This window comes from Mustela nigripes, chromosome 11 (genome assembly GCF_022355385.1).
Source record: "Mustela nigripes isolate SB6536 chromosome 11, MUSNIG.SB6536, whole genome shotgun sequence".
NCBI classification, from domain to species: Eukaryota; Metazoa; Chordata; class Mammalia; order Carnivora; family Mustelidae; genus Mustela; species Mustela nigripes.
In genome coordinates, this window is record NC_081567.1 from 38705027 (window position 1) to 38714274 (window position 9248).

Sequence of the window (9248 nt, forward strand, 5' to 3'; positions counted from 1 at the left end):
ACTCAATTCTGACCTAGCAACTGGGTATGAGTGCAGACCCCCTCCCCAGGCTGCCGCTGGATCCCAGGAGACCGCCCCACGTCCAGTCTGTCACCAGCTGTAAGTCAGGGTTCCAGACCCCCTTGTCCAGCCACAGTTTGCTAGAACGGCTCACAGAACTCAGGGTAACCTTACTCCGGTTACCGCTTCATCGTCAAGGACAGGACCAGGGAACAGCCGAAGGAAGACACCCAGAAGGCGCTTGGAGCTTCCAGGCCCTGCCCCCTGCCCCGGGGCCACCCGCCCCCTGCCGGCACCCCCACGTGCCCGGAGGCTCCCGCACCCCTTCATTTCGGGTTCTTGGGGGGTTCGGGGCTGATGGGCTTGGTCTCCAGCCTTCTAATCCCACGTCGGGGCCCTCGGCCACCAGCCCCCAAGCTGCTCGAATCCCCTGGGTGATGTGAAGCCGGGTGAGGCGCACCAGGGCTGGTCAGGGGCCCCCGCAGCTGCTCCTTTCGGCCCCGCCATGGAAGGGGACAGAACGCCTGGCGCAGCCGACAAACCGGGCGGCGGAGGCCCGGGGCTGGGAGCTGGATCGCCGAGGGAAGGACGGGTGGTCGCGAGCAGGATGCCCTCGGGCTGCCGTTCCGAGTGACCCCCTCGCCCCGGGGGCCTGTCCAGCCCAGACGGCGCGACACCCTGGGCGGCGAACCCGCGCTCCCCGCCGGATCGACCCACAGCCCGGCCCCTCCAAGACAACCCCAGGCTAAAGCCGGGGTCGGGGTCACCTCCCGAGCCCTGGCGGGACGTCGGGGTGGGGGGCGCTCTCGTGCAACCCCGCGCGGCCACAGAGAGAAGCGAGCCCACTGCGGACGCGGCCCGGGGAAGCGGCCGGGGAAGCGCGCCCGGACCGCACAGGGGAGGATCCGGCTGGATTCGGGGGTCACCCACCCCCTCACGGCGTCCGCGACCCCGGGGCGGGCGCTGGTCGTCTCGGCGACACGGGAAAGCCCTGAGCGGCGCCAGCGTCAGTCGCGGCCCCCGCCCGCGTCCCTTAGTCCCGCTCCGTTCGCTCTCGCGCTAGGGGGAGAACGAAGTGACACCGGAGCCTCCCGCGCCCCGCTTTACGCGGACCCGGCTGGGAGGCGCTGGGGCCGGTCGCTCCCCAGCGCGTAGGCCATTTTGTTCTACGCGCAAACGCTGCGTCACAATCTCTTAGGGCTTGTGGACTACCCTTGTGCCAACAGCGCCGCTGGTGTAGTGGTATCATGCAAGATTCCCATTCTTGCGACCCGGGTTCGATTCCCGGGCGGCGCAGCTTTTTTTTTTTTTTTTTTTTCTCATATTCTTCCCCCACTCACTAACGACAGTGCTTCCGACAGGAAAGAAAACCGGAAACCAGGGAACACCCGCTCGCGAGCAACCCGGACAAGGCAATTTCAGGGAACGCGAGACTGACAAGCGCTAGGAAAATGCCGGAGCGGCCGCGGGCCCCTGGCTACTGAGCTGCCGGTCACCTGTAAGCCGGCGATCCCAACTCAAGCGACCGGTGCCCCCGCCCCGTTTGCCGCTCCCGGTGCACCTCCTGCAGCTGCGGGCCTTTTAAACTCCCAGCCGGTCTCGCAAAGCCGGACTACCACTCCCGGCGGGCCGCGCGGCGCCGGACTACAACTCCCGGCGGGCCGCGCGGCGTCGGGCTACGGCTCCCGGTGGGTCTGGAGGCTGCGGACTGCAGCTACCCGCGGGCCAGCTGAGCTGCTGCGATGCTGGTGGCGGCGGCGGCCGAGCGGAACAAGGAGCCCATCCTGCGCGTGCTGCGGCAGTACATGGACCCGGCCCAGCGCGGCGTCCGCGTGCTCGAGGTGGCCTCGGGCTCGGGCCAGCACACGGCTCACTTCGCGCGGGCCTTCCCCCACGCCGAGTGGCAGCCGTCCGACGTGGACCAGCGCTGCCTGGACAGGTGCGGCGGGGCGCGGGGAAGGTGGGACCCCGGCCGCTGAGGGGGCGGAGCGGGGCCCGTCCCGCTGCCCGGCTCCCCGCGACCGTGCGCTGCCCTCCTACAGCATCTCGGCCACCACGCAGGCGCAGGGGCTGTCGAACGTGAAGGCCCCGCTGTACCTGGACGTCACCTGGGACTGGGAGCATTGGGGCGGGATCCTGCCGCAGTCGCTGGACCTGCTGCTGTGCATCAACATGATCCACATCAGCCCCTTGAGCTGCACCGAGGTCTGTGGGTGCGCGGCGAGCCGCCCACCTGCGCCGCGGGGCCCCCCTCTCGGTGCGGGGCGGCGCGGGGCGGCAGGTCTGCCCCACAGCCCAGCGAAGGCACTGGGGCCTCTAGCCGCGGGCTCCTGCGGGCCCCGGCCGGGAAAGCCCCTCACTGATCCCTGCATCCTCACTCCCCAGGGGCTCTTCAGAGCAGCCGGACACCTGCTCAAACCCAAGGCGCTGCTCATCACCTATGGGGTGAGTGCTTCCGTCGGGGGCCACGGGCCTCCCCTGGCAGGGAGGCCCTGTTCCCAACCAGCGAGGGCTGTGTCCTACTTTCCGCACTCCGTTCTCTTGGTGTCATTATTTTTAGTTGCCTTGTCCCCTGACTACCCACCATCATTAAACAGCACCCAGAGTCGTCTTTCTTGAACACACTCCCGGTCACCTGCCAGTTTCCCTGCAACAACCCCCCTCCCCCCACCGCCCAGCTCACCAGCTGGTCCTCAGCTGTCCCCCATCTTGGGGGCAGGGAGGGGTGCGTCCTTTTCATTCTCTGGGTGCCGGCATGCAAGACTGCCTGTGCGTCGTTGGAGGCATGGCTGACCCCGTCTGTGGGTGGCGGGCAGAGCCGTGTCCCCCTCTCTGCAGCCTTATGCCATCAATGGGAAGATCACTCCGCAGAGTAACGTGGATTTTGATCTAACTCTTAGATGCAGGTCAGAGCTGGATCGGGGGAGGGTGGCTGGCTGGGGGGACAGAGGGGCTGGGCGACCACCCCAGCCACGAATCTACCTTCTTGTCCACTTCCTCCTCACTGCAGGAACCCTGAGTGGGGGCTTCGGGACACAGCCCTCTTGGAGGACCTGGGCCAAGCCAGTGGCCTGCTGCTAGAGAGGATGGTACGTGGGAAGGGCTAGGGACACAGGGGACTTCCCTGGGGACCAGGTCAGCACTCCAGCCAACCCCTTTCCCCTAGGTGGACATGCCGGCCAACAACAAGTGCCTGATATTCCGGAAAGAGTAACTCTCTCCTGCTCTCGCATGTTTGTGTCTCCACCAAGACCCCTTCTAGACCAAACCCAGATGCCAGCCCCTGCCTCCCAGGGCTGGGCCATGAGGACTGGCCTTGCCCACTTTGGGAGCTCTTGGCTGATGGCCACAGGGCTGCTTAGAACCTGGGAATAAAGTGTTTTCTGCTGCTCACTGCTGGTCTCACCCATGCCTCCTGGGACCACTCCTGGTGGTGCTCAGTGGGCGGGCGGTGTCTTCAAGGGGTCTGCACTAGTGACAGAAGGGTCTGGCCTGTGGAGTCAAGGCTTGGGGGCCTCCTGGACTGTGCTGCTGTGCTGAGGGCACAGGGAAGGGAGGGAGAACTCGGGCCCCGTGGGTTGAGCTGGCTGCTGAGTTTCCCCACAACAGGAGAGGGTGCCCGTCTCAGGCTGGTCATGGCTCGTGCTCCTGCAGGGAAATGGGAGGCTGCAAAGAGGGATACCAGCTAAGGGTCCCCTGAGGAGGTCCAGCCCGTGTAGTCCACAAGCTCTGGGGAAACACTGGCTTTTATTCCATGGGGCAGGAAGGCAGGGTGGGCAGACTTGGGGGGGGACAGCATGGGTGGGGTCAGTCCTGGAAGCGGTTCAGCAGCTCGCAGGCATTCTTCTCCAGCAGCTCCGAGATCTTCTTGATGCGCTTCTCACTTGCGGCCCGGACATAGCTGCCGGCGTCCAGCACGGCCACACCGTCTCGCACCTCCCCCATGATGACCAGCGGGCCGTCGCCAGCCGTCACGTTGGGGCAGGGGCAGGCCCAGTCCATGCCGCTCAGCGTCACCTCCAGGTACCTGGTGCCCAGGAACCGGAGGCCCATCTTGTCATCCTTGAGTACCTCATCCAGGGCGACGCGGGCGATGCTGCCGCCCCCCGCCTCGGGTTCCTGCAGCAGCTCGGTGAGCCGCCCCACAATGGCAAAGTCGCTGCGGCACAGGCTCAGTGCCAGCTTGCTCCGCAGGCGGCAGGCCCGGCAGGGCGGCGTTCGTGGCATGGGGCAGGCGTCCTCGCAGCTGGCGCGGCTCTCGAAGTTGTTGCCGTTGCCCTCACAGCCGCCGTACAGGAAGGGGTGGCACTGTTGCAGCAGCGGGCTGTAGGCCCAGCGCGGCTCCCAGCCCTGGCAGCGCCCCTGCACGGCTGGCAGCATGCACGCATCGCCAGGGCCCTTGGCGCAGGCCCGCTGGCACGCCTCGTAGCTCTCGAAGCCCCGGCTGCTGCCGTCGCAGCTGCAGGCGGGGAAGGTCATGCAGCCCCCACGCTGGGGGTCGAAGTGCCAGAACACGAGGCCAGAGGGCGCACTGCCGCAGGCCTGCAGGTCAGGCAGGCACTTGGCGGGGCCGGCGGGGGCACGCGCCCCGTCCCCATCCCCAACTGAGCCCCGCTGGAGCACGGACAGCGGGAAGTCGGCGCGCAGCAGGCCGGCGGTGTTGCGGGCGGTGCACGTGTAGAGGCCCGCGTCTTCCGGCCGCGCGTTGTAAAGCACCAGCTGCCCAATGCTGGTGACCACCACGTTGCCGTACATCTGGTCCGGCCGCATGATCAGGGTCTCCCGCTGGTCGCTCTGCTTCTCCCAGGTCACAGCGGGCGTCGGGCGGCCGCTGACGTCGCAGTGCAGGCTGGCGGTGCCGCCCACGAACACGGCCTGCGGCAGAGGGCTGCTGTAGAGCGCAGGCGGCATGGGCGCGTGGCCCGGAGTGGGGCGGGCCGTGGAGTCCGGCGGCCCTGGGCTGGCGGGTGGCCAGCCACGTATGCGCTTGCAGGGCACCACATGCAGCTGCAGCCCGCGCCGGCAGGCCTCAGCGTCCATGTAGCAGCGGTTGTAGTAGGTGAGGCCGTCCGAGGCGCAGGTGAAGCTCGGCTCCCTCTCGCAGCGGTCGCGGCAGCGGCACGCCGGCTGCCCATCCCATAGGTGGCAGGCAGAGCCCTGCTGAGGGCAGGGGAAGCCCTCGCACGAGGCGGGTGGCGGGGGTGCAGCCTGGCCGGCGGCGGGGAAGCGCGCAGCCACGCAGCTCTGCAGCCCGCACACATTGGCGCAGCACTTCTCGTGGGCCGCACAGTCCTGGGGGATGGGGAGCAGCTCAGCAGGCGCCCCCGCTCCGCCCGTCCGCCGTGCAGGGGAGCTGAGCTGCCACGGCCACTCCCCTGCCAGCCGCCCACCCCGCGGAAAGCTCGGCCTGTGGCCGACGCGTCCTTCCCGTGTTTTGCACCCTCAGACTGTCTGCTGTGTCGCGTCACCGAAGCCCGCCGGATCCTAGGGTCCTCACTTCCCGGAGTGGGTGTCATGGCACCCAAGGAGACCAAGGCCCCGGGTGTGGGTGGGGGGCTGGGGCACATGGACAATGTGTTCAAGGCCACTGCAGGTGCTGCAAGGGGGCGCTACAGGGCAGATGTCCACATGGGGTTCCCGCCTTTCAACCTTGCTGGCCCTGAGAACAGCTGGTCCCAGGGTGGGGGTAGGCAGGTTTGGGGAGCGACACATGAAGGCAAAGACTGGGGGTGTTCCCTGGGACCCGCATATGTGGAACAGCCTAAAACCCCAGCTGCGGGACTATGGGGGGCCTGAGGAGGCAGCCGACTCCCAGGAATGGGGGCACAGGGAAGCTGCTGGGGTCCCCCTGCAGGCAAGGTCTGGGGTTCCCCTAGACTCACGAAGCCTCGGAGGCACCCCGAGTCCCCCATGGTGTCCAACGCGCCGGCAGGGCTGTTGAACACGGTGCCGGTGCTTACCTGGTCCCCGACGCACTCACGCTCGCAGGTGCTCTGGGCGTCCACCCACAGGCTGGGGTTGAGCTGGTTGGGGCACACGCCTGGATGGCTTCGGGGTCCTGGCGGCAGGCTGGCCCCCAGGGTCAGCCCGACCACGAGGAGCAGCAGTAGGAGTGGCCTCGGCGCCAGCATGGGGACCGCGGGCCAGGGGGTGGGGGATGTGACCACCAGTCCCTCCTCAGTTGCTGCCTAGCCTCCCTGACGAAGGCATCTACCTCTCTGGGCCTGTGGTCACTGCCCTGCCCTGGGGCCCCCGCCTGGTCCCCAGGGTTCCCCCCTTGGCCTCCAGGGTCCAAGCCCACAGCAGAGGCTTCCTCTCCCAGTGTGAGGGGCTGGGTAGGGGCTGGGTAGGTTCAGGGCCTCTCCCAGCTCGGAGTCTGTGTGTGTGGCGCTGGCCCCTCCCCTGCCTGGCCCCTCTGTGGTCAGCACAGGGTAGGGTGTGGGGAGGGGAGGAGGGCTGGGGAGGGGCCGAGGCCGGGGAGCACGGAAGACACTGGCCATGAGGGTCACGGAGGGGCGGAGAAGGGCCAGAGAAGGGCCGGCTCAGCGGGGGAGGGGAGGGGAAGGGAGGGGAGAGGACTCTGTAATTGGAGCCCCTCCTCCCTCTAGGCCCTGGGCTGGGGATGGAAGGGCCAGGGGATCAAAGCTCCTCTCAGACCTTCCCAGTCCAGGTCAGAGGAGGGGGCTGGGGCCGGCTAACCCCTGCTGGCTCCCCAATCTGCCCCAGCTGTCCCAGGGCCTGGATCTCCCCCAAAGCAGGTCCAGACCAGCCCGAGATTCATTATGTCCAGCAAGACAGAGGCCCAGGGGGTCTGTGTCGGCCCTGCAAGGAGCAGGCATTGTTCCCCTCGAGAAAAAAATCTCTCAACCTTCTCCGGGATCCTTCTCAGGGTTACGACCTACCAACAGGTCTTGGGGTCACAATGAAACCCTTTCTGCTAGTGGGAAGGCCTCCAGTGACCCGCAGCTGATGGGGGAACTGAGGGTTAGGGGAGGCCGACACAAGGCAGGACTGCATTTCCAGAGCGGCACCCAGCATGGCTCCTGGTCCAGGCGTGTCCCAAAGATGTGAAGTCCCAGGGTGCTCCGCAGGGAGGAAACCACACTGGCCCGGACAGCCACCCGTCACACAGGCCCCAAACACCAGAGATGGGGCTGGTGGGACCAAGGACCTGTGTGTTTACTCGGCCCGACTGAATTTCCGTAGCTGAAGCCCCACACACAGCGTTGAGAGGCCAAGGTCATCTAAACAGTACCCTGGGCAAGCCCTGGGAGGAGCCCTCCTTGAGCGGGGGTGGGAATGGAAGCCCCCCTTGGCAGGACAGGCAGGAGATCTAAGGCAGCGGCAGGACAGAGCCCCAGGATCTGCCCTTCCACACACTTCCCAGGGGCCTGGGGCCGGAGGAGCATCTGCTCTGAGACCAGCCCATCCCAGGGTCCTGCATCTGACCTTCTGACCTGGGAAGCAGGGTAGTAAAAGCTGAGTGTGGTCAGAGTGGGACCAAGAGATGTCCCGGATACAGAGGACGCATACCAAGGGGCCGTGGGTGCGGTGGGTTCCAGATCCAGGACAGTCCCTCAGAGCTGTCCAGAGGCCTGGGCCCCGGAGTGTGGGCGGGGCATGGGGGTGGAGAGGCTCGTTCAGAAGGGTTCCCCAGTCTTCAGCACCCACCACACCCCAAGGACTGAGCCTCACACACCCTGTCAGCGGGCGGCTTTCCCACCTCAGGCCCGGGTCTGGGTCCAGGAGGCTGTGCTGAGTCTCGGCAGGCGGCAACCCCCCAAGTCCTCGGTGCCCACCACCCTCTGGCAGCAGAGCCAACTTGACAGTCAGGCCCCGCCTCCACAATCTGGGGTTGGGGGGCTCGGGGCATCCCAGGTGCCCTCTCCAGTGCGCAGAGGGCTGCCTGTCTGGCTCCCCAAGAACTATGCCGCCCGGGCTCGCCCACACAGCCCAGACCGGGAGCAGCCGGTGAGGCCGGGCCCTGGAGGCAGGGGTCCCCACGTCACCTCCACCTGCCACTTGGCCAGTTAAATCCAGGGGCTCTCACGGACAGGAAACGCAACCTGCAGGCCGAGCTGAATTACGTTTACTGTACAAAGAAAGGAAAACCGTCCAAAACGAGCCCAAGAATGGTGTGTCAGACAGCAGCGAAGGGTAGTGTTGATAAAGTGAACAAAGGACTGTCCACGTCCTCAAAACAAAGTCTGTGTGACTGGGTTCAAAGTCCAAAGAAAGGGGTGCCCCCCACACAGGTGAGACAGAATAGGTGTGGCCTCCCCTGCCTGACCCTGCTAAAGCCAGGCCTCATTGGGGACCCCCAGCGCACAGGCTGCGGCCTGCATCCTGCCTCCTGGACACGCAGCACAGAAGAGACCCAGAGCCCAGGGCTGGGCCGTGAGGACGAGGTAGAGCTGAGCACCAGTGTGACCGGGGGCTATGTCACCAAGGGGGCGGCAGGAGGGAGCCAGGCCTCCTGCTCGGGGCTGGCTGGTGGGGTCTCCAGGAGCAGCTCGGGGTCCACTGCGGGATCAGTCCCGGCAGCGTCACGAAGAGATGTGTCAGACAGGTTTTAGTGACGGGCGACACCAGACGAGAAGCAGTTGTGGGCTCACACCCAAGGCTGGCCGAGGGCAGCTGGCGGGAGCAGAGTCCGGGTGCCCGGGGGACGAGCAGGAGGGCTGGCGTACACGAGCACAGCACCCTGCAGCCCCACTGTCTTCTGCGTCTTCTCCTCCAAGGGACAGGAGTGTCACAGGAAGGGGGTTGCAGAGCCCCACCCACCTCCTCTGAGAAATACCAACAGTCCCACTGAGAAACCAAGCCCTCACCCCGCCCTGAGTCCGTCCACAACGCACAGGACGGTGTCTAGGGGGGGCCGGTGGGAGCCCAGGAAGCTGCTGCCACACCCAGCCAACCGCTGGGGCCTGAGCCGCCACCAGCCATGCCGGGCCGCGCCCCGGCCCCCATGCTCTCAAAGGCTGGCGGAGGCAGCCATGGGCCTGAGCACACAACCCCAGCTTCCACGTGCCCCCCCTCCGTGCCCCCACCCCGCACACCCCCCGCGTGAACTGTCTGTTAATTCCAAGGTTGGAGCCCTGACCAGGCCTCCTCTTGACCTCTGCCTCAAACCCCCTCCCTCTCCATGTCCCGAAGCCTGCCCCGACCCCGCCGCCAACAGGGCTCCCCATGCAGTCGCATGGGGGCCGCCCTGCCTGCGCGTTACAAATGTACAAAAGGCTTACATC

At 66.7% G+C, this 9248-nt stretch overlaps 2 protein-coding genes and 1 non-coding gene across 3 annotated transcripts; 2 read left to right on the forward strand and 1 right to left on the reverse strand.

Moving 5' to 3' along the window:
• The first annotated feature begins 1225 nt into the window (after positions 1 to 1225).
• On the forward strand, positions 1226 to 1296 carry TRNAG-CCC (transfer RNA glycine (anticodon CCC)). Its single transcript has one exon. It is a non-coding gene; the product is annotated as a tRNA-Gly (tRNA).
• Positions 1297 to 1654: 358 nt separating this feature from the next.
• On the forward strand, positions 1655 to 3393 carry METTL26 (methyltransferase like 26). Its single transcript, XM_059415820.1, has 6 exons — positions 1655 to 1939; positions 2043 to 2205; positions 2386 to 2445; positions 2839 to 2906; positions 3011 to 3089; positions 3167 to 3393. Exons 1-6 carry the CDS (start codon positions 1743 to 1745, stop codon positions 3212 to 3214), a joined length of 615 nt encoding a protein of 204 aa, XP_059271803.1. The 5' UTR covers positions 1655 to 1742; the 3' UTR covers positions 3215 to 3393.
• A 342-nt stretch (positions 3394 to 3735) lies between these two features.
• On the reverse strand, positions 3736 to 9235 carry WFIKKN1 (WAP, follistatin/kazal, immunoglobulin, kunitz and netrin domain containing 1). Its single transcript, XM_059415821.1, has 2 exons — positions 5961 to 9235; positions 3736 to 5292 (listed from the first exon to the last, which is right to left on the reverse strand). The coding sequence occupies exons 1-2, from the start codon at positions 6129 to 6131 to the stop codon at positions 3808 to 3810; spliced, it is 1656 nt and encodes a 551-aa protein (XP_059271804.1). The 5' UTR covers positions 6132 to 9235; the 3' UTR covers positions 3736 to 3807.
• Between the last annotated feature and the right edge of the window lie 13 nt (positions 9236 to 9248).

Coding starts and splice junctions, on each gene's coding strand:
- WFIKKN1 (XM_059415821.1), bottom strand. CDS start 6,131: ATGCTGGCGCCGAGGCCACTCCTACTGCTGCTCCTCGTGGTCGGGCTG. Junction 5,293..5,960: donor GTGAGTGCGTCGGGGACCAG/GTAAGCACCGGC, acceptor CCCATCCCCCAG/GACTGTGCGGCCCACGAGAA.
- METTL26 (XM_059415820.1), top strand. CDS start 1,743: ATGCTGGTGGCGGCGGCGGCCGAGCGGAACAAGGAGCCCATCCTGCGC. Junction 2,206..2,385: donor GCCCCTTGAGCTGCACCGAG/GTCTGTGGGTGC, acceptor CTCACTCCCCAG/GGGCTCTTCAGAGCAGCCGG. Junction 2,446..2,838: donor CGCTGCTCATCACCTATGGG/GTGAGTGCTTCC, acceptor CCCTCTCTGCAG/CCTTATGCCATCAATGGGAA.